Below are 24,976 nucleotides of genomic sequence, written 5' to 3'. Positions count from 1 at the left end.
CTAAAGTAATCTCAATAATATATGTTTAATTATTTTTACCTTAAGGTTTCACCAGAAGATCCCCTTCTTTTCCAAAGGTTAATTAAGCTACTTGAGCGACTAGCAGCTGAAGAAGACTTCCCATCTCCCACGTGCATGCGGACCACAGTGGAGGTGGTGAATGCACTTCGGACGTTCCTCTCCGGCTTGGCAAGAATTATGTACACCTTTGGCACAAACATACAACCAAGTGCTACTGTGGCGCTTAAGCTCACAGAGAAACACATTGTGATAATTTTGTAATTGCTTCCAAAATATATTGGCACAAAGGCTAGCCATATGATGCAGGTGGTATACATTGTAAAGGCAATATATTTTGCTTCATTAAAGTTGGCAGGAACATTTCTGGTCTTAAATGCATAAAAAGTACAGCTCATGATTAACAACCCATTATATCCAAGTGGTGCGACAACCCCGAGATTGTTGGTGTTGCATATCAGGTAGACTTCCCGAATACTTGGGTAGTCAAACATAACATCTGGTGGTTCCATAATGAAAAGAGCGACAATTATTCCTAACTGGATGCAAATTAAGACGAAAGCAATAACCAACTGGGCACAGGCACTCATAAACCTAGGTTTTTTGGTGCATATTTTCTTTTTGCTTCCAGCCAAGATTCGGGCAATGCGATTAGTTTTTGTCACAAGTGCGGAGTAGCTCATAGCTGGGGAGAGGCCAATGCCAATTCTCTGTAGATAGCAATATATCTGTTGGGGTTTTGCAATGAGACAGAATGTACATAGGTAACCCAGACAGATTCCAACCAGGATAATGTAACAAAGCTCTCTGCTGGATGACTTAACTACCGGAGTATCTCGGTAGAGGACAAATATAGCCATCACAAACATTGTAGCCAGGAGACCCAAGCATGAGAAGACTACAGCTGCAATGGGCTCTGGATCACTCCATCTGAGATATTCCACTGGGATTGGATCACAACCTGGTAAAAATAAAAAGAGGTATTAGTTAAAATACGTGCATCCATACAACATCTCAATGTTTTGATTTCTGATACATGCAAAATTTAGAATATGTCCACATGCCCACTGCCAGGACAGTTGCAAAAGCAATTGGTAAATTACATTAAAAATAAAACAAAGAAGACTTAACTGTGCCATAGACTTAAGAAATAAACAAATTGAGAATATGTGAACAGTATCGGCAATAAAGTTAGTTCACATACAAAACAATATACCGTGGCAAGGCACACTAATTCCACACCAGAGTGATTCAGAGATCGGTTCCTACGAAACAGATAAGGGCATTTAGCTCTATATTTGCTTGATTACCCCAATCTCTGAACCTCATCCTTTGTAAATATCCCCTTCCTTGTTAATGTACACTCTTTCTTTCTTTCTTTCTTTCTTTCTTCTTTCTTTCTTTTTTCACACTTTTTCACATTGTTCATTGTAAATAGCTGTACCTATACATAGACTGATCTATACTTTCATCTTTTCTTGTCACACTAGGACAATATTTTGAACATACCTAATTGTGTCCATGATTTATACTAATTATTGAAATACTTTCCTCCCCTCCCTCCCTTTTTTTAATATATAAAACTAAAAGTGAAGTTTTAGAAGTATTAATATCGCATCATCTTGTTTGGTCAGAGACTTCTCTCTTAATTTACTTTAATAAATTCTGGGTTCATGCCCTTATCTAGCCCTTTGACCGCTTCAGACCTAAACTCTCATCCTTTCTAATTCTAGTTTTCTAAAAATATTGAAGCATATGAAAAGTCTATTAGATCGAGGCCTAAATTGTTAAATAGTAAAGAGAAAGACATAGCAGATTATTTGTTGGTTGTTACATTTGACTGTATAATAAAGTTATTTACTGTTTATTTGGTGTATCCTTTTGTATTTAGAGTATTGATTGTTCGGCATTTTGAGGAGGATAGCACCCTTTTATGATCTACCTGTGCCATTCTACCTTTACCATTTTTTTGATTTATGAATGTTCAAAGTAGCCAAACATCTTTATCAAGTCACCTATATTTACAGTTTGTCTTAGTGTAGTATTTAAAATGCACTTACAGTTTAGTAAGTAATTCTCTATGACAAAAAAAGGCCTCAAATTATTATTGGTGGATAAGCTTTAAAAAAAAAAGCATTTTTTTACAATCTCATTTTTATTGAAATTTTTTAGGTAGGAAACAATAGTATAGGTACATCAAACTGCTTTCCATTAACAGTCCATCTTTCTCATGCATCTTGAAGTAAGGCTTTAAAGCGTTTTCGTGTATCACAGTAGTTTCTGTTGCTTGGTGCACCATGCAGTTGGATAATCCTAACCTTGTGTTAGTAGTAGCTTAACACAGTGTTTGCGTTGGAATCCATGTTTAGGATATGGTATGGCCAGCAATGCTAAGTCTGGCAATGTGCACCTGAGAAGGCATCACCTCCCTCCAGCTATCAGCAGTATTCCATTGTTTGGGGAGCGACTCTCGTCACAGCCGGCTGGTGGGTGGTCAACATTTCAGGAGACATTCACACTAAGGTCAGGTGCGGTTTTGTTATCTTAATCCACCCCTGTTGTACCCTTCCGTTTTTAGTAATGTGGAATATACTTGATTCGTTAACCAAGCCCTCCCAGTACGTGGCCCCACCAGACTGCCCAGCAACAAGGGTGGGGAGACTAAAATATATAGCTGAGTGACCAGATTTAGACCAGGGCATTTGACACAGTATATGGCCTGGTAGATGAGCATAAGAAATTATTTAATATTTTTGGATACATTCAAAACGTTTATCCAAAAATATTAAATTATTTGGAACACTTATCCAACAATAGTATATCAGATCAAAGTACCTAGCATTTCAAATTATTTAATTTTAAACTTAAAACTTTTCTTTCCTGGTCAAAATAATGGCCCTTTTTTATTAATAAATAATGAGAAAATGCTAGGTGTATTTTCTTCCTTTTTCTGAAAGCGTTGGCATGGTAGGGTACTCACTAAATATTATTAAAGTGGGTCACCGCTGTGGTTGTTTTATAAAAGGCGAAATGTAACAAGGTAAGAATAACTTACAACCTATGCATTGTTCGTTAATATCACTTTAATAATTAATAAAGTATTTTTAACTTTGTGTACTCTGTTCTGTTATCGAATGTCTGTAAGTTGGTTTGTGATTCATTTTTGAAACTTTTCAAATGATTTAATATTTTGAAAAATACTTTAATATTTTAATGAAATGGACAGAAACTAATATACATTATATTAGAGGCAAATTAAAGGAATATATGTAAATAAAAAAGACAATATGATTTTTCACACAACGGGAAAAACTTAAAATGTCAGTTAATTTGGGATCGCTCCACATCTCTATAATTATGCCTTTGCAAATGGAGCTTCTCAATCTATATGCAACTGTAAATATGTTTTAAAAGCAATGCTCGATTTTCTGCTTTATATTATTAGAAACTAAATTTCCCAATTCTTTATATACTATCAGGAAAATTATGCATTAATGGTCTAGAAAACATAACCTGTAGACTTGGAGGTGTGGTTTGGTCCAATTTGAAAATGGGTGAATCTCTGCATTACCAAATTCTTGAATCCCGAAACAAATTTATCAGAATTTCCAAATAAAACGAATAGCGCAATATCCGAACAGATTGGTTTCATTCAGAATTTGTAGTGGCTACTGCTAATAGCCACTGCCACTTATCACCAACCTTGAATTGCTAATTTACAGTTTGAGAATATTAATATTAATTTGGGTCTAAATTTTGCAGAACTGGACTGAATTTTCTAACAAAAACTAATTTTCCCAACCTGAAATTCTTCAGAACTGACAATTTCTGGAAATTCAAACCATATCAATTTGGAGGAACGGAAAATTTTCACCATGCACAAGAATAATGGTAAACACTAGACACACTACACAAACTCTTTTAAAATATATTGGTAACCTCACAGCTGTTTAAATGCTCTGAATTCATTCTCTACATCACTAGTGTCATGCGCACACAGAACCCAGGCAGCCCAATAGCCCAATTTCAAGCAAACAGCACTTAGCGCACAGTGATCCTCGTGCTTCTACTGTAGTTTTCTGTCTACTTTATCTGCTCGAGACCCTTGCTTGTCTTGTGATGCCCCTATTTGTATCTTTAACCTCATCATATCTTTTGAAAGTTATTCATCTACCCTGAACCATTCCAACCTTTTTTTTTTACGTGTGCATGAGTGACCATTTGCTATGTAATTTATATTTACTTACATGTTTCAATGTGTATTCATGAGTCTGTGTTTACATCTATATTTGTTTGCCTGACCGTCTGTCCTTCTCTAATGTACATTCAATTCGGTCTGACCAGTTGATTTCACAGAACAAAGCTCTGTCACAGAGAGTAGGACTCATTAAAAGACTTATTCATTCTAGATTCGCCACTGCCGTTCCTTCAAGCCAAGCATTTATCACTGGTTCCAACCACCTGCACATTCCTAAGAATCTATTACTCTCTTTAAGTATAATACAATTTCAGTAAAAACGAAGGTCTATATTTTCTCCTTCGTTGAATATGTTTTATTATACGTCTTCCAAACTCATTTTGATTTTTTCTCTACCATAGTGTAGTTATTGATTTAATATTAAAGTAACCCATAGGCGTTCCGTTGTAGTTATTCATAAATTGCATCTTTAACGTTTGCAAAACAAAAGTGTGCAGAAGAACTAGAATAGTGCTTGAATGCATGTTATGCAGATAATGCTTATCTTGAACAGAGTTATAAAAAAATGTCATGCGATTATGGGAAATAAAAAAAGGTTTGTTATTTCGAGGTAGAGAGAATCTAAAATGTCACAAGCCTATAATTATTTACACGTTCAAGTTAATTTCAATAATTTCAATGTCAATTATTTTAATATTATTATGTACACATATAGTTTAAAAAAATACAAATATATTGATTTTATAATGTGTCATAAATGACTAGTATTTATGATATGCTGGTAATGTGTACATAGCTGTAATTATATTGTTTACAAGTTTTAAACACCAAAGGGACATATACCTATTTATGCATAATACATTTTAGAAATATACAAAAAAGTGAAGGAAGGAAGACTCTTCCCAGAACAGGAAGATACTATATCAATCAGGAGACTCTCATTCTGGTCTATTATTATCCCATAAGTCCTGGCATTTAGGGGTTTACAAGATAGATAGCATGTCCCTCAACTGCAGTTTAATTTATGCAATAGAACGAATGGAACTGCTCACTATACTAATAGAAGCTTTACTGCAGCTGCTACATATATATTTTTCTAGGGTCACTAATAATGATGTACTGAAATTATTTCTTTGGGATAATTTGTAAGAGGCAATTTCATTTATGGTATTAAGCGCTAGTACTTATTTGAAACAGGACTGGCCATGCAAGACAGCTACAAAATGAGAAAACTAACATGCCACGCACAGACACACACTCCCATTTGACTTCTATTCAGATAACTCAGGCCCTTTTAGAATATACGTTGCACGCAAGCAGTTTCCTGAAATCCTACCAAAGACTGTCTTAGTCAACAACTGGTTGTTCAGTCATTCTTCGGCTTCAAGGCTTCCACCAGTTTAGGACAAGGTGTCAGGCCTTAAGCCTCCCGATGTCTCCTCATGCTTCCGGGGTTGACGGAGCTTAGCCACACCCTCATTGCCGCGGTCTGCTATTTAATGCGACCGCACCAGCTGATAGACGCTGGATTATTGAAACGCGTACCGCGCCAAACTCACCGGCTCACATACCTCGCTGAGACGACCACTCGCTACTAGACCAGACCGGAGGAATATTCAAGTCCCCGACATCTCTCCTCATCAGAGAAAGATACCAGCACTCTCGGCATCCATTCACTGAAGCAACCGCCTCGGAGGAGAGCTGGGGACACAAACCCTCTACTTCTAGAAGTTAAGTAACTTACAGTCTCTGAGTTAAGAGCTAATAATGCTAAAGCTTTATTTCAACTTACTAAAGTCTGCTATCAAGTTCTCCAGCAAGCCTGCTACAGCTTTCCTCAAATCAAGTATTATTCAAGTTCAGCTGTACCTGTCTTACTACAGATAATCTTATTTCTTCATACTAAAGTCTGCTATCAAATTCTCCAGCAAGCCTGCTACAGCTTTCCTCAAATCAAGTATTATTCAAGTTCAGCTGTACCTGTCTTGCTACAGATAATCTTATTTCTTCATACTAAAGTCGGCTATCAAGTTCTCCAGCAAGCCTGCTACAGCTTTCCTCAAATCAAGTATTATTCAAGTTCAGCTGTACCTGTCTTGCTACAGATAATCTTATTTCTTCATACTAAAGTCTGCTATCAAGTTCTCCAGCAAGCCTGCTACAGCTTTCCTCAAATCAAGTATTATTCAAGTTCAGCTGTACCTGTCTTGCTACAGATAATCTTATTTCTTCATACTAAAGTCTGCTATCAAGTTCTCCAGCAAGCCTGCTACAGCTTTCCTCAAATCAAGTATTATTCAAGTTCAGCTGTACCTGTCTTGCTACAGATAATCCTATTTCTTCATACTAAAGTCTACTATCAAGTTGTCCAGCAAGCCTGCTACAGCATCCCTCAAAACAAGTACTATTTAAGTTTTGCTGCACCATTCTTGCTACTGATAATTCCAATGTATATAATCTCTTATAATTTGAACTGTTAACAAGAATAACGGACTCTAATGAATTCTGAACCTTGTCTATGCTAAATGAAACAAACCGTTTATTATTTAAAGAAACAGTAACTGTAATTCTGGAACTGAAGTCTCAGTTCCATCTAAGTGTCTTAATAAAAGATCAAAGTCCTAAGAAATCTGCAGTTGTGTTCCACATCATTTACTGTGAACGTGACACAAGGTTGTTAGTTTGAGTAACTGACCATCATAAAACAGTCCGAAAGATGCCATAACAGGTCTTGGTATCAGAACTCCCGGTTTTATGTCATGGATATATATATATATATATATATATATATATATATAAAGTAAGTGTTAGAAACATTAGCGTAAGTCACTCTATCCAAAAACATACTAGTTTTCCTGGCACTATAGTACCCTGAGGGTGCCCCCACCCTCAGGGACCCCCTCCCGCCGGGCTGGATGGAGAGTAAAGGGTTAAAACTTACCTTTATTCCAGTGCCGGGCAGGGAGCTCTCCTCCTCCTCTCCGCCTCTGATCCTCCCTTTCGGCTGAATGCACATGGGCGGCAAGAGCTGCGCGTGCATTCAGCTGGTCGCGTAGGAAAGCATTTACAATGCTTTCCTATGGACGCTTGCGTGCTCTCACTGTGATTTTCACAGTGAGAATCACGCAAGCGCCTCTAGCGGCTGTCAGTGAGACAGCCACTAGAGGATTTGGAGGCTGGATTAACCCTATTATAAACATAGCAGTTTCTCTGAAACTGCTATGTTTATTTAAAAAAAAAAAACGGTCAATCCTAGAGGGACCTGGCACCCAGACCACTTCATTAAGCTGAAGTGGTCTGGGTGACTAGAGTGGTCCTTTAAATGCTTTAATAACCCACAGTCATTGTGATTGAAAACAATTAACCCTGTATTTTCTTTTTTTGTGTTAGAAGTAAACCCATAATGATTAAATAGATTTTATCTTTTTAAAAAATGGGAAATTGAAGATCATTGAAGCATTAAAGAATCCAGGCAGGCTGTCATTTAACATGAATGTTTTGGCACAGTGATATGCATTTACTATCACTCTAAGGGGAAGAAAATGACCAAGTAAACTTACATGGAATTAGATCAATGCCAGAAACCACATACAACCATCCCACGAAAAGCTCAACTGCCTGCCCTAAAATGCATTACAATATGATAAATCGGATGATATTTACGGTTGGCAGGACACTGGGACCTTGCTAGTCCTAAACGGAATCTTAAAGTGCCATGCCTTCTTTTAAGACAATCGTCTCATTCTGCAGGCAGAAAAATCAGGTAAATATGTTTTTTGTTTTTTTCATATTTACCTGCTTCTTTTCCCTGCATCTTCCATGCATATCTTCAGAGGGGAACACTGATCCAGCCAACCAGTGTCCTATCCCTAGGAATGGTGAAACAACATATTGAACCACTGGCGGATCCAGAGTCTTATCTGGGGAGGGGGGCACTCATCGATTATTTAAAGAAACAATCCAGGCACAATAACCACTACAGCTCTCTGTAGTGGCTATGGTGCCAGGAGTGCTGTGGCGCCCTCCCAGAGTAAATAGTCAAACGGTTTAAGAACAGTTTGACAATTTACCTGGGGTCTGCCAGAATACATGCTGTAGTAGGGGATAGAGCCTCTAGGAGTGTGTGTGTGTGTGTGTGTGTGAGAGTAGGCAGTGTGTGTGTGTGTATATGGGAGGCACTGAGTGTGTGAAGGATGCAGGGTGGGTACGGGAGACAGTGTGTGCGTGTGTGTATGGGAGGCAGTGCATGTGGGCCAGTGTGTGTATAGGGGTGCAGTGGGAGCACTGTGTGTAGGAGGTGCAGTGTGTGTTTGTGTGAGGGGTGTAGTGTGTGCATGGGAGTGCAGTGTGTATATGTGGGGTGCAGTGGGATCACTGTGTGTATGGGGCCAGTGTGTGTATGAAGGTGTAGTGGGGGCAGTGTGTGTATGGGAGTGCAGTTGGGGAAGTGTGTGTATGGGGGTGCAGTGTTTGTGTGTGTGTGGGAAACGTGTGTGGGGGTGCAGTGCTTGTGTGGGGGTGCACTGTGTGTATGGGGGTGCAGTGTGTGTGGGGGGAGAAGTGTGTGAGGGTGTAATGTTTGTGTGGAGGAGCACTGTGCGTGTGGGGGTGCAGTGTTTGTATGGGGAGCACTGTGTGTATGGGGGAGAAGTGTGTGTGTGTGGGGGGGTGCAGTGTGTGTGGGGTGCAGTGTTTGTATGGAGAGCACTGTGTGTTTGGGGTGAAGTGTGTGGGGTTGCAGTGTGTGTGGAGAAGTGTGTGTGTGGGGGTGCAGTGTGTGTGGGGTACAGTGTTTGTGTATGGGGCTGTGGGGGCAGTGTGTTTGGTGGGGCAGTGTGTATGGGGGGCTGTGGGGACAGTGTGTTTGGTGGGGCAGTGTGTATGGGGGGCTGTGGGGACAGTGTGTCTGGTGGGGCAGTGTGTATGGGGGGCTGTGGGGACAGTGTGTTTGGTGGGGCAGTGTGTATGGGGAGCTGTGGGGACAGTGTGTTTGGTGGGGCAGTGTGTATGGGGGGCTGTGGGGACAGTGTGTTTGGTGGGGCAGTGTGTATGGGGCTGTGGGGGCAGTGTGTTTGGTGGGGAGAAGTGTGTGAGGGTGTAATGTTTGTGTGGAGGAGCACTGTGTGTGTGGGGGTGCAGTGTTTGTATGGGGAGCACTGTGTGTATGGGGGAGACGTGTGTGTGTGGGGGTGCACTGTGTGTGGGGTGCAGTGTTTGTATGGAGAGCACTGTGTGTATGGGGAGAAGTGTGTGTGTGGAGAAGTGTGTGTGTGGGGGTGCAGTGTGTGTGTGGAGGAGAAGTGTGTGTGTGGCGGTGCAGTGTGTGTGGGGTGCAGTGTTTGGATTGGGAGAAGTGTGTGTGGGGGTGCAGTGTGTGGAGGAGAAGTGTGTGTGGGTGTAATGTTTGTGTGGAGGAGCACTGTGCGTGTGGGGGTGCAGTGTTTGTATGGGGAGCACTGTGTGTATGGGGGAGAAGTGTGTGTGTGTGTGGGGGTGCAGTGTGTGTGGGGTGCAGTGTTTGTGTATGGGGCTGTGGGGGCAGTGTGTTTGGTGGGGCAGTGTGTATGGGGGGCTGTGGGGACAGTGTGTTTGGTGGGGCAGTGTGTATGGGGGGCTGTGGGGACAGTGTGTCTGGTGGGGCAGTGTGTATGGGGGGCTGTGGGGACAGTGTGTTTGGTGGGGCAGTGTGTATGGGGGGCTGTGGGGACAGTGTGTTTGGTGGGGCAGTGTGTATGGGGCTGTGGGGGCAGTGTGTTTGGTGGGGAGAAGTGTGTGAGGGTGTAATGTTTGTGTGGAGGAGCACTGTGTGTGTGGGGGTGCAGTGTTTGTATGGGGAGCACTGTGTGTATGGGGGAGACGTGTGTGTGTGGGGGTGCACTGTGTGTGGGGTGCAGTGTTTGTATGGAGAGCACTGTGTGTATGGGGAGAAGTGTGTGTGTGGAGAAGTGTGTGTGTGGGGGTGCAGTGTGTGTGTGGAGGAGAAGTGTGTGTGTGGCGGTGCAGTGTGTGTGGGGTGCAGTGTTTGGATTGGGAGAAGTGTGTGTGGGGGTGCAGTGTGTGGAGGAGAAGTGTGTGTGTATGGGGGGCTGTCGGGGCAGTGTGTTTGGTGGGACAGTGTGTATGGGGGCTGTGGGGACAGTGTGTTTGGTGGGGCAGTGTGTATGGGGGGCTGTGGGGGCAGTGTGTTTGGTGGGGCAGTGATGTATGGGGGGCTGTGGGGACATTGTGTTTGGTGGGGCAGTGTGTATGGGGGGCTGTGGGGGCAGTGTGTTTGGTGGGGTAGTGTGTATGGGGGGCTGTGGGGACAGTGTGTTTGGTGTGGCAGTGTGTATGGGGGACTGTGGGGGCAGTGTGTTTGGTGGCGCAGTGTGTATAGCGGGCTTTGGAGACAGTGTGTTTGGTGGGGCAGTGTGTATGGGGACTGTGGGGACACTGTGTTTGGTGGGGCAGTGTGTATGGGGGGCTGTGTGTATGGATCCGCCATTGTATTGAACATTATCACTTCTGCAAACATTTTTATTTCCAGTTCTTCTAACTGTACATCAGAAAATAATTGGTGGCTGCTGAAGCTGTTGGACTTAATTGGTGTCCCACGATTGAGTACCTGGCAAGCACTCTTGCATGTTCCCTGCAAGGTGCAGAGGAAATGGAGCTAATCAAGAAGTACTCCTGCTGTTGAGGTCTTGGCAAATTAAAGCAGAGATGTGACTTCTGCATTAGACAGGCTGAAAGGAGCAGAGGCAGTATGCATGTCTGTTTCTTCAGAGTAGCTGATTTCCAATTCTTCCCTTATCGCTACCCTCAGTAATGGTATCACAACTTCCTGACTCACAAGAGCCATCAATGTTACAATTGGCCTCACCCCTTATTGAAGCTTCCTCTAATGTCCCCAGTAATCATCCTTCCATGACTACTACCACCACTGCCCAATCCTTCGTGATTCCTAATCTCATTTCCGCAAATTTTGGTACTGCAGATTCCTGCTTTATTGCAGTGCTGCCCTATTTATTGCAATGCTGTTCCTAAAAATAGCAAAAGAACAGTAAAGGGCTGGAAGTTCTAGTGCAGGCAGACCAAAGACAGCAAACTTTGAACAGCATAAACACTGTAGTTTTATTAACAATCCTATTAACCAAGAAAAAAATAAAAGTATTGCCCTACCTGTGAGGTCATCTGTAGGCCAGGAACCCAAATCGCACGCTTTACATGTGTATTCATCAAAAACTATTTCATTCTCCTTGCATGGCGTGCAGGTCCAGCAACAGCTCACCTCTCCTTTACGGATAACCTGGGAAATAATAAACACAAAACAAGAAAAACAAATCACAAAGTCCTTGCATTATAATAAACGTAACATAGAAAAGTTATATGATGAATGCTGCCTTTATTTCATTTTAATAATAACAATCAATACTGCAGACTCAGACAGTATATGAGATCACAGTGTGATGCAAAAAAAAAAAAAAAAAGAATGACCATAATCAATTATTTTCCCCAGGCTGCGCTGATGTCCCTACATGGAGGTGAAATGTGTATCGTGAACTTTGCAAATTATAACAATATTCTCTGTGCTGAGTTCTTTTGATTTCCGAAAGCATATGTACTGCATTTGATTAGGATCCCAGATAGTTGTAGTCTGTATTTATATGTATTTAAGGATGGCAAGGTTATCTAGAGTTAGCTGTCCACGTTGATATTGTTGGCAATTAATCAAATTGAAAATTCAATTTGGTTCTTAACACACAGAATCTATTGCCAACATACTCAACAAATGGCTCCCAGTATCCCAGCTTTCTGCTTTTGGAGGTGTTACTGATCCCAAGCAGCATCATCGGAGTATCATCAGCCAGCCTGGAACAAGAGTTCCAGGCTTCCTGATGTAAATTATGTGCATATTTCACAGAGGCGCAATCATTAGCTTAGAGTGGTCAGTTGATGCGCTCAGCCAATGAATGGCCGGTAGGACTGGCTTCTAGCTCTGAGAAGCCAGACGCATATCACAGCCAGCCATACAGGAGACCCAGTTACCAACAGGACTAGGTAAGAGGCCCAAACATTGCAAAACAGTTTTCCCCCATTACGGGAAATGGAGCCGGGGTACACCTGGCAGTATAACAAATACAGAAGGCTGTAGTGGTTATGATGCTTAGTGTAACCCAGATATAGGTCTATGAGACATGAATATAATATCCAGAGAACAACTTTGCATTGTTTTTATGCCAAGGTATCTTGCTAGATTTGCAGAACTCTTAACATTAGATTGTATCAATGTAAGATAGGGCGTGGAGTGGTCCAGCAGGAGATGTACCAGTGAAGCATCAGTCATCACGTATGATACAGAGAGCAGTAGACTCAAAAAGAGGGCACATCAGTCCGGTGTGAATACTGGTAGCAGCACAGACAAGCTCCACTCTGGGTAGCCAGTGTGAAGTGTTTTCTAATTGGCTTTCTAAGGGCGTCTGCATCACTGGCACAGTACAACTACCAGGCAGACTGAAGAATGCTGGATACGGAACTGTTTTTCAGACACTTTGCAGGCCTCAAGAACCTAGCTTGCTCTATCTGCTCATCTGCTTCCCACACAGCAAATTTATGCCTAAACACCCGGAAGTGAGTGCCTTCTAACCTAAACCCATTCTGACTACGACATTTAGACAAGACAAGGTTCTCAAAGACAAGTTAGGACGGAATATCGTGTTTTTAGGCAAGTCTCAAATTTGTAAAAATTTTAATGCAGGCACCTGCGGTTACAGTTAAACACAAAAAGAATTCAGCGCTAGTAATCACACAATTAGTCAAGGTAGGCAGCAGCCCAAATGAAGGAAAACCCCTCGGGTCCTTCGGTGGATAGATATAAAAAGATATGGAAGGGCTGCGCCAAATAAGGGTAGATAGTCCAGTAAAGTATTGCTAGGGTGCCAATAGATGGTCTAGGATACTTGATAGAGTTCCTCTGTGGATGCGTCTGGTGTAGACCGTTCCGTATATGTAAATACAAGAGAGGTAGAGGCGACTAAAGGTATAGTAGGAAAGTTCAGGGTGTGATAGGTAACAAAATGTAGAGAACTCACATTCAAGAGAGCTATGGCCAGCTCTGGTGTGGTTTGCGTACAGCGGTATAATCCCCGCTTATGGGATATGTAGGAAGGGGGTCTCCTTCAACACCATCTGGTAGTCCAGAACTCGGAAAAGAAAGACAGAAAGCGACAATAGTGCTCTCAATTTTGATGTGGTTCAGTGTGCAGATAAGTAGAGGTAAAAAACTCACGTTTGAGGGAGCTATGGCCAGCTCTGGTGTGGATAGCATACAGCGGTATAATCCCCGCTTATAGGATATGTAGCTATGTAAATTATACCCAAAGCCTTACCTATAGACTGTCAATATCTCACTACTACAGGAATTGATGTACAACCACCCCTCACCACATCTGGTAGAATTTCTGGTGGCTGGGTTTATGGAAGGATTTCACACGGGTATCATTTATAGGCCATCAGGGATAGTTGAATGCAGAAACTTACAGACTGCTCTTGCTAACACTAACACTGTTAATGAGTTGCTACAGAAGAAAGTAGATCAAGGTTTCGTACTAGGTCCCTTCAGCTCTAAACTTTTCTCGGTATGGAGGACCAATCCCATAGGTATAGTTACTGGTAAAACCTCTAATAAACAAAGGCTCATCATTGACCTCTCTGCTCCTCACGCTACAACAGCACCAAGTCTTAATTCGCTCATTCCATCTGAGGAATTTTCGCTACAATACACTACCATCGACAACGCTATAGAGGCCATCCTGTCAGCAAGAGTGGGAGCCTAGCTTAGCAAGAAAGACATAGTCAATGCTTTCAAACTCCTCCCTATTCACCCTTCCCTGTGGCATCTACATGGTGTTAAGTGGCGGGCTTATACTATTTCTTCACACGTCTCGCGTTCGGTTCAAAAAGCAGTCCAAGGATCTTTGATATGTACGTTGAGACATTGTGTTGAATGCTGCTTAACATCTGTAGATTCCCCACAGTAATTCACTATCTAGATGACTTTCTGACTGTAGAAAGCAACTTATTTCCACCCAGTAGCCTCCACGCTACCATACAATTGTTTGAACGCTTGGGTGTCTCTGTTTCACCAACTAAAACTGAAGGCCCCGACACTATTATTAATTTACTGGGGGTAGAGCTGGACTCGATTCTTATGCAAGCCAGCCTCCCTACGGAATAAATCGACCACATTCTGGCGTGTATTGACCAATACATCAAAGCAGGTTCTTGCATTAGGAAGGAACTCCAATCATTGTTGGGTTCCCTCAATTGTGCAATAAAGATCATACCATAGGTGCGTGCATTCATATCAAGATTACTGTTGGATTTCTCCCACATCACGCTGGATCGGCAGGCCACTGCCGACCTATGCATGTGGAGGTAATTCCTATGTAATTGGAATGGGAAAAATATATTTATCCCGGTTTTAACTGACAGATCCTTTTCAGTCTGGATGGATGCCGCAGACACATCCGGTTTTGCCGCCATATTTGGCAACATGTGGATGTGGGGTAACTGGCCAGATGCAATTAAGGATGTATTGGAGTTCACTACCACCTCAGCCTTGTTTAACCCCTTAAGGACACATGACGTGTGTGACATGTAATGATTCCCTTTTATTCCAGAAGTTTGGTCCTTAAGGGGTTAAAGTTTATCTGATAGTGGCCGCCGCAGTCATATGGAGCTCATGCTGGTCAGGTAATACGGTACGTTGTTTTTCCGACAACATGGCAATGTGCCATATTGTTAACAAAGGGAGCTCTTCATCCCTGACCATCATGCATTTCATGAGGATGGTGACATGGCTAGCGGCTAAGCATGAACTTTTCCTGACATGTATAGATATTCCGTGGGTCCTGAATTTCGCAGCTGATCATTTGTCTCGATCTCGATTTCAGGAGTTGACAGTATTGCCAACAACAGACTTAGTAACCACTCTGGCTCCACAGTGGAAGGACATGGTTATAGATTAGATAATTTACTTGCTCACGGGTGTCACCTCTTACACCTAGGTCTTTCTGCAAACACAAAGGAAATCGTATGATAGGGCTTTTCACATTTTCAATAGATTTTTGCTGGAGTTTCACATCACGGACAGGTTCTCCATGGGAACATTGGTAGCGTTCACCTCTTTTTGCCACCTGCACCTAAAGCTATCCTTCAACACCATTAAATTATACATTACCGGAATCCAACACCACAGCCTCACCACATGGCCTGATAAACAATGCTTCTTGTAATCCTATCAGGTTAAAGCCATATTAAAAGGTATAAAAGACTCCTCACCTATACCTATACCTTCTAGCCTACCACTCCATTATCACATGTTCCAATCACTTTCAGATCTCCTAGATGCCTCACCATTCGAGACCCAGACAAATCACGTGATTAAACAGCATTTAGCATTCTTTGGCTTTCTCCGACCTAGAGAATTCACCACCACCAACACTAACCCAGCTGACTTCGTCACAAAAGCACAACTGGTGAAAGCACACGAGCACTACATACTTTCACTAAAACAGACAAAAACTGGTGGAAACGATCATGCAGTAAAAATCACATATTACCCCACAGGCAATCAATGGTGCCCCATCAAAGTCTTGGACCATTACCTTTTCTACAATCAAAATATCCCTAATCGATCACTTCTTGCTTTACATGGAAAAACACTCAACGTTAGCAGGTTCATGCTTTATGTTAGAATGTTACTGGTACGGTTAGGTGTTAACCCGGCTAATTACTTGGCTCATTCATTCCATATATGGGCCGCCACCGCAGCTTCCAAAATAAATACTCCCGTACACATCATCAAAACCTTAGGTCAATGGAAATCCACTGCCTACACTAGATACATACCTCAACCTACACAAGAGGTACGACATGCATTCCAGAACATGTTAATGTGATGTATCTATGTTGTATTTGTAGGCCGAATAAAGTTTGTTATGATATGATATATATAAATTTTGTTATGATTATGCCCTCTTTATTTCAGGCCTACTGCATCGTCGGTTCCGGCACACCACAACCAACTTTTGTTTCTTCCCTCTATGTCTTTTTCCCCAAACTCTACGGCTTTTGAGTCCCTGAACACAAATGGAAGGCTGGGCCTGAAGTTGTGGGAGGGCCTGGTTTCTTAAGGAGCGCCAGTCACCTCCTCACTACCATCCCAGGTCTGGCTATTTGCCCCACCCACCCACCACTCCATTTCTCTTCTATCTTTATATTAGGTAGGCCCTCTTTATTTCAAGCCTACCGCGTCGTCAGTTCCTGCACACCACAACCGACTTATGATATATATAAATTTTGTTATGATTATGCCCCTTTATTTCAGGCCTACCGCATTGTCGGTTCCAGCACACCAAAACCAACTTTTGTTTCTTCCCTGTATGTCTTATTCCCCAAACTCTACGGTTTTGAGGCCCTGAACACAAATATATATATACTGTTTGTGTTTTAGTTAGACTGAGAAATGTAATTTTTGAGCTGAAATATTGCTTCATACTGTTTAATAAATGTGCCTGGACACTCCATTTGTGCCCAGTTCTTTGCTCGTCCTTCCAACTGTGATGTTATTATTATTTGCCACACACCAACCCATCTCCCAGACTAGAGAACACAACTGTAAATAATTATAACTCTAATAGTGATAGAAACAAAATACATTTTCTCACCGGCAAAGTCCTGGAGGAGTTCCAATAAATGTAGTCCTGAAATACTAGCGATCACAATTTAGCTATTTTTCTTTTGATTATATCCACTTGGCAAGAGATCTTAAAAGCTTTATTTATATCCCTATTAAATGAGTCTGCTATCGCTTCACTTGTTTGTTTATCTATCTGATATAAAACACGATACCGAGCCCTGAGATACTGCGTGAATTATTCTCAGTTTAATAGATATTGCTTTACTTTAGGAAATCTCAGGGTTTCTTTTTTTTACTTCACATTTGATTTTGTTAATTTTGATCTAGAAGCAGGATACTTATTAAGTTACCTCCACGTCCGGTGCATAACACGGACATTGAAATTGCCAAGGCAATTTTTATTAGTCCCTGACCTTATCTTATAGTTAGGATAGCCTTATGCCTATCCCACGCATGTTTAAACTCCTTCATAGTGATGTCGCGAACAACATTTTCGGTTCGCGAACGGCGGACGCGAACTTCCGCAAACGTTCGCGAACCGGGCGAACCGCCATTGACTTCAATGGGCAGGCGAATTTTAAAACCCACAGGGACTCTTTCTGGCCACAAAAGTGATGGAAAAGTTGTTTCAAGGGGACTAACACCTGGACATTCCTACATAGGGAAAAGGAGTGTCTGGCGGTGGTGTGGGCCCTCAAAAAGCTGCAACCTTACTTGTATGGACAACCGTTTACCTTACTCACAGATCACAACCCGTTGGTGTGGCTGAACAGGGTGTCAGGAGACAATGCCAGGCTGTTGCGCTGGAGTTTGGCGCTACAGCCTTTTGACTTTACAATTCACTATCGCCCTGGGAAGCAAAATGGCAATGCTGATGACTTATCCAGACAAACAGACCTTGAACAGTGATCTGTGAGTACTCCTCCGGACATCCCCAAGCCGATCCTGGCGTGCTTCAGGACGTCCTGTCAGCCTGGGTACTAATGCACAAAGCATTGTACGATCAGATTACACACATGTGCCATGCACGGCACATGTGTCAACTTGCCCAAATTCAATGCCGCCAACAAATTTCTTACGTTGTCACAAACCACTTTGCTGATCTCCAGTTGGTGCGGAGTCAGCCACTTTTCCACCTGTGCGTACAGGGCGGACAGGAGTGCTGGTCCGGTGTGACTCTCTGCTTTCAAGCAAGTCAAACCCAAGACGGCGTGACACTGCCGTATCCGGGATGTGGAATAGTACCTGGGGAGCTGGGGGGGTGCCATTGATGTGGAGCAAGACGCAGCAGCAGAAGAGGACTCAGCCAAGGAGGTTATGGAAGAGGATGGAGTAGGAGGAGTAGAGGAGGTGGCAGCAGGCCTGCCTGCCTGCCATCGTGGCGGTGTCACCAACTCCTCTGCAAAGCCATGCATTCCATGCTTGGCAGCCGTCAGCAGGCTTACCCAATGCGCAGTGTAGGTGATATACCTGCCCTGACCATGCTTTGCAGACCAGGTATCAGTGGTCAGATGGACCCTTGCTCCAACACTGTGTGCCAGACATGCCATTACTTCCTTTTGCACAATCGAGTACAGGTTGGGGATTGCCTTTTGTGCAAAGAAATTTCGTCCGGGTACCTTCCACTGCGGTGTCCCAATAGCTAAAAATTTTTTGAACGCCTCAGACTCCACCAGCTTGTATTTTAAAAGCTGGCGGGCTAATAGTTCAGACAAGCCAGCTGTCAGACGCTGGGCAAGGGCGTGACTTTCTGACATTGACTTCTTACGCTCAAATCAAACATGTCCTTGACAGACACCTGACTGTGGGCAGATGAGCGGGAACTGCTCAAGGCGAGAGACAGAGTGGCAGATGGTTGAGAGAGGACAAGGAGGACAGCAGTGGTTGACGTGGCTGAAGATGCTGGACCAGGAGGAGGATGGCGGCTTTGAGTTTGTGTGCTGCATGTACTCATGTGTTGATCCCACAGGCGTTTGTGATGTGCGATCATGTGCCTACGCAAAGCAGTTGTACCTAGGTGGGTGTTGGACTTCCCATGACTCAGTTTCTTTTGGCACAGGTTGCAAATGGCATCGCTGTTGTCAGAGGCAGACACACAAAAAAATGCCACACTGCTGAACTCTGCAATGACGGCATTCTGGTGGTGGACACAGCATGCGTTCATTGGCGTGCTGTCTGGCTGACCCCGGGTACCAATGCATGCTGTCTGACTGTGCCACTAGCTCCTTGCGACGACCTCCCCCTGCTTCCAACTCATCTCCTTCTCCTCCTCTCTGTCTCCCCATCTGAACTTGCGCCCTGTTCTTCTTCTTGCCGAGCGGGCACCTACGTGACATCCATGGACGCATCGTCATCATCAACCGCTTCACTTGTATCTGACAACTCAGCAAAGGAAGCAGCAGCGGGTACAACATCATCATCATCACACCGTACGTCCATGTGTGTAATGCTGCCTGCCTGAGACATATCCCTGTTAACTACATCCTCTGGCAATAATGGTTGCGCATCACTCATTTCTTCAAACGGATGTGTAAATCACTCCTCTGACATACCAAGTAAAGCGGCTGTGTGCTAGTGTTGGTGGTGGCGGCAGGCGGGTGAGTGGTATCTTGAGAGGTGCCCGAAGCTAAGCTGGAGGAGGATGGTGCGTCAAGGTTCCGAGCGGAAGCTATAGAAGATTGGGTGTCCTGTGTTAGCCAGTCAACTATGTCCTCAGAACTTTTCAAGTTCAGGGTACGTGGCCTCTGAAAACTGGGCATTATTCTAGGGCAAAAGGGAATCACAGCACCACGATGGCCCCTGCGGGGTTGCCTGCCTCTGCCTGTCATTTTTTTGGGGATTAGTGGTACTATGCGTGCAAGCTACTTGAGACCAGATATGAGTCGCAATATGCACTGGCAGAGGTTGGCAGAGTACACGCTGTAGGCCTGACACCCGCTTGAAGACAACTAACTGCTATTCAATCTATAACAGTGGAAAAAGTTTTTGGGTTTTAAATGCACGCTATAGTGACACCAGATATGAGTGGCAATGTGCACTTGCAGAGGTTGGCAGAGTGCACGCTGAAGGCCTGACACCAGCTTTAAGGACACTGACTGCTATTAGCTTACAGTGAAAAACTTTTTTCTTTTTAAAGGCACGCTATAAAGACACCAGATTACACGGTGAAGGCCTGACACCCGCTTTAAGTACACTGACTGCTATTAGCTTACAGTGAAAAACGTTTTTTCTTTTTAAAGGCACGCTATAGAGACACCAGATATGAGTGGCAAAGTGCACTGGCAGAGGTTGGCAGAGTACATGCTGAAGGCCTGACACCCAGACGCTTGCAGACAACTAACTGCTATTCAATCTATTACAGTGAAAAAAATGTTTTTGTTTTTAAATGCAAGCTTAAGCTATTGTGACACCAGATATGAGTGGTGGCACTGGGCAAGTGGGCACAGTATCCACTGTGAGCCTGACACAGAAGCTGGCAGGCAGGCAACTGCAATCACATTACACATAAAAAATAAAATTAAAAAAAAAGCAGACTGATGTTCTAGCCCTAAAAAGGGCTTTTTGGGGTGCTGTCCTTACAGCAGAGATCAGATGAGTCCTTCAGGACTGTAGTGGACACTGAATACCCTAGCCTAGCTATTAATTGCCCTATTAAATGAGCAGCTTTCCCTCTTCTATCTAAGAATGCAGCTTCAGAATGAATCTAAAATGGATGCTGTACATGAGGTGGGAGGGTCTGCTGCTAATTTGCTGGAATGTGTCTGCTGACCGTGAGGTACAGGGTCAAAGTTTACTCAATGATGACGAATATGGGGCGGATGGAACCACGGATGTGTTCGCCCGCCATGGCAAACGCGAACACGCTATGTTCGCCAGGAACTATTCGCCAGCGAACAGTTTGGTACATTACTACTCCTTCACTGTGTTAACATCTACCACTTCAGCTTGAAGGCTATTCCATGCATCCACTACCCTCTCAGTAAAGTAATACTTCCTGAAATTATTTTTAAACCTTTGCCCCTCTTGTTGTGGTAGCTTTTCCTCTTTTAAATATAGCCTTCTCCTTTACTGCGTTAATTCCCTTTATGGTGATGTGTGAGAACATTTCATATGATGCACCTGAAGATAACTATGCTAAAATAGCCATCACTGTTACATAGTTATATAGCAGTCTAGGTAAAAAAAAATACTAAAGTTCAACTGTTCTAATGTATATCTACTGAAAATGGAAATTTTAGGTGCAAAATAAAATTTTATCTGCTAACAGAAGAGAAATAAAACCTACAACAGAAAATACAAAATGCATACAATGCATTATAATTGAAAAATAAATAACAATACAATGACTAATAGAAACATTTGTGAAAAAAATGAACATTGCAAAAGCCCAAATCCACCTGGCAAAATGTACTCATTGGGAGCTGTGAATTCGTTATTCACTTAACTGTGAATTATCAGGAATTGAAAGTCAATATAAACTGAATTTAAATTTTCTTCCAATTTTGATATTTTCTCCTTAAATTCACGTTTGATCCCTCACAACTGACACTTTACGGAAAAAAAAACTCCAAAATTTTTCCAAAAGCTTTTTTTCACTCCAACTGTTGTGGCCTTAAATTTTAAATTCACTTTGAATACTTCTTGCAATTTACACTTCCGTGCATAACCTTGACAAACGTTAAAAGAATAGGGTGAATCATTGATTTACCATCATATAAAATATGGTTTCAGTCTGAAAAGCAACATATAACATCGATTATAATTATTGTTTAAGATTTTAGTTCATAAAAAAAAAATATCTATTTTTTATGCAAAATAATAATAATAATAATTACAAAAAAAACATTCATATAAATCTCTTTTGGACAAGAAAGCTTACTTTTACAAGTGGCATTAAATGTAGCTCTTTTCCTATAAGAAAGGAGTAGGTTTGTGTGTGAAACCAGCAATACTTGTCCCCCGCTGAGCATGTGTAATATAATATTCTGATTCATATGCACATGCATGTGTCAGAATAGGATTCTGCTGGTTTTAATTTTTGGGGTGTTAGGATTTCTTACCTGTTGGTCACATTATCTGACTGTAGTTTCCTTATCTCCCATCTGCTCCCATGTCTAAACGCCTGTCATCGGTGCATTTAACATATTTAGAAAACATATGCCACTCTCTTCTTTGCCTAGGTACTCCTGCATATCTACTTGGCACCAACCATTAAACCACCTTCCTCCTCCGTACCAAATTACCCATCTGTTGACTTTATTTATAGAGAATCACCAAGAATGAACTTGACATGTCGACAGAAAAAGAAATTCAGATGATGAATTTAACAATATTTTCCCCAATCAATGGCATCTGCTACAATGTCTTAGTGGGCTTCATGAGCTGCTATAATGGTTGTGTTAAAATCAGCCAACTTAACACCAAAATCAATCCATCTTAACTCTGTGTGGCTAACAATCCAAAAATACTATTCATAGGAGGGTCAGAAACTCAGAATAATGATTTCTTTTTATTTTTGTACACTGTTTTTAAAAAAACAAAACACTTTATATAAGTTATGTCATAATTAATTCCTTTTTATTTTCTGTCCTTTGACGCTGGGCTGGCAGTGATGCCTTCAATCAAGATATCAATAAGTGTGTTAAAAATACTGTTTACGGGTGTTCTTTTCAATTGTCTTCTCCCCTCCCCCCCCCCCCCCCCCCCGACTATTAATTAATGATATGTTAGATTGAGAACTTTTATTTGAATTGGAGTAAGGGGGGAATTAGGAAAGAGTGAAGATCTGTTTACAAAGTATGCTGTTAGGGGCTTGTGGATTCTGACTACAATACATATTCACACCATATATATGATTTTTAAAATTAAGTTCAATTTTCAGACCATATGTATGCATATTTGTTAAATAAAGGGTAAAGTGTAAACATAATTAAAAATATTGTTAAGTGACCATTCCACTATAAGTTCCTCCAACACCTCCACTAAACCCTAACTTTACCCTAATCTCCCCTTTTAGAACCTTGCCTTTTGCTAAATATAGAATTATTAGTACTAGTATTTATATAGAACTGGCATTTTTTTTTACAATTTTTTACAATTATACAGTGAGGCTATTTAACAACAAGCGATTGACTTAAAAAAGTAATGTAGACGTAACAGGTGAAGAGGGCCCTGTTTAAATCAGCTTACATAGTGGTGGCAGACATCTCTGGTAGGTTACAGTGTTTCTAGAACATTGTTGATATTTAACCCCTTTTTAACCTATTTAACTAGAATGACAGAAAATGTAGTTTAGTCCCTAAAAGATTAAACTCAATTTCTACAGCTATTTTTTTAAATGTATACAACTGTACCATTTAACCCTATTTCATAAAAAGTGTAAATGTGGTTAAATTGTACATTTTTGTGAAATATATAGGTGCATGATCTAGGATAATTATAGAAAAATACACTTAGTTTTATTTCCCTAGAGTAGATATCTATGAAGACTGGAAACCAGTTTTTCACAAGACCAAACTTCATTATCGTCAGTTTCACAAGAGAGGCATATCATATTCTTACTAAATGACTCATTACATTATAAATGGCAATAATAATAATAATAATAATAATAATAATAATAATAATAATAATAATTACATTTTAGTTAAAGAGATGTCTACAGAGATGTTTTTACCTTGATTTCTCCTTTTGCACAAGGCTCACTGCAGACAGATCTGATAACGGTGTTCTTGCTTGACCATATTTCATCATCGTCCATTTTGAGTTCACCGTTGTCCCAACTGCCTACGTTGATATAATCAAAATAATCTTTACCCATTTTCTTAAAGTTCATGATTTCATACCTTAAGAAAATATAAAACAGAAAAAGCATAAATATTATGTGCATAAAAACATATAAAATAATATAAAATATGTCATGAGATGTTTCAGCTCTATGGTTTAAAAAAAAGGTAAATATTTGTTACATTCGTGGATTGAATTAATAAATGGAACAATAAAATACTGGTCAGGCTTCTTTGCTTTGCACTGGTTTTACATGTATGGTTTGCCCATATATATAGAGAGAGGCAGTTTAATTAATTGTTTCCCATCAGGCAATTCTTCACATAAAATAAATGGATTGTTGGATATACCGTATATACTCGAGTATAAGCCGAGTTTTTCAGCACATTTTTTGTGCTGAAAAACCGGAACTCGGCTTATACTCGAGTCAATAGTCTGTATTATGCCATAATACAGACTGGGGGGAGAGGGGGCTGTCAGAGCTGTAACTTACCTGTCCTGCAGCTCCTGTCAGCTCTCGCCTCCTCCGCGCCGTCCGTTCAGCACCTCGGTCAGCTCCCAGTGTAAATCTCGCGAGAGCCGCGGCTCTCGCGAGACTTACAGTGTGAGCTGACAGAGGGAGCTGCACGGACGGCGCGGAGGAGGAGAGAGCTGACAGGAGCTGCAGGACAGGTAAGTTACAGCTCTGACAGCCCCCTCTCCCCACACTGAACTGCCAATGCCACTGGACCACCAGGGAAGGAGAGCCCCCCTCCCTGGCCAGCTAGGAAGCAGGGAGGGGGGACGAAAATAATAATACAAATATTAATAATAATAATAAAAATTAATAAACGTATTAATAATAATAATAATGAAAAAATATTTAAAAAATACAAAAAAAAAATAATAATAAAAAAATTAATATAACAAAAAAAACAATTAGTGTTAAAATAATAAAAAAAAATAATAAAAATGCCCACCCCCACCAAGGCTCTGCATCACACACTCAAACACTGCATTCATACACACTGCACTCATACACACACACTGCATCACACTCATACACACTGCACTCATACACACACGCTGCATTCAAACACACACTGCATCATACACACTGCACTCATACACACACACTGCATTCATACACACACTGCACTCATACACACACACTGCACTCATACACACACACTGCATTCATACACACACACTGCATTCATACACACAAGCACACTGCACTCATACACACTGCATTCATACACACTGCATTCATACACACTGCATCACACACACTGCATCACACACACTGCACT

At 41.7% G+C, this 24,976-nt stretch overlaps 1 protein-coding gene across 7 annotated transcripts in view; it reads right to left on the bottom strand.

Annotated features, from left to right (window-relative positions):
* Window positions 1-24,976, bottom strand: part of GRM5 (glutamate metabotropic receptor 5) — a 321,020-nt gene that overhangs the window by 18,775 nt on the left and 277,269 nt on the right. For all 7 annotated transcript variants that reach the window (XM_063430874.1, XM_063430898.1, XM_063430865.1 and 4 more), the window contains exons 6-8: window positions 23,575-23,743; window positions 11,378-11,504; window positions 40-979 (exon numbers count right to left, since the gene is read on the bottom strand). In XM_063430874.1, coding sequence (XP_063286944.1) covers window positions 40-979; window positions 11,378-11,504; window positions 23,575-23,743 — 1,236 coding nt within the window. The remainder of the gene's footprint in view (window positions 1-39; window positions 980-11,377; window positions 11,505-23,574; window positions 23,744-24,976) is intronic.

The sequence above is a fragment of the Pelobates fuscus genome, chromosome 1, assembly GCF_036172605.1.
Source record: "Pelobates fuscus isolate aPelFus1 chromosome 1, aPelFus1.pri, whole genome shotgun sequence".
Lineage (NCBI taxonomy): Eukaryota > Metazoa > Chordata > Amphibia > Anura > Pelobatidae > Pelobates > Pelobates fuscus.
This window is presented reverse-complemented; position numbering and strand designations above follow the sequence as displayed.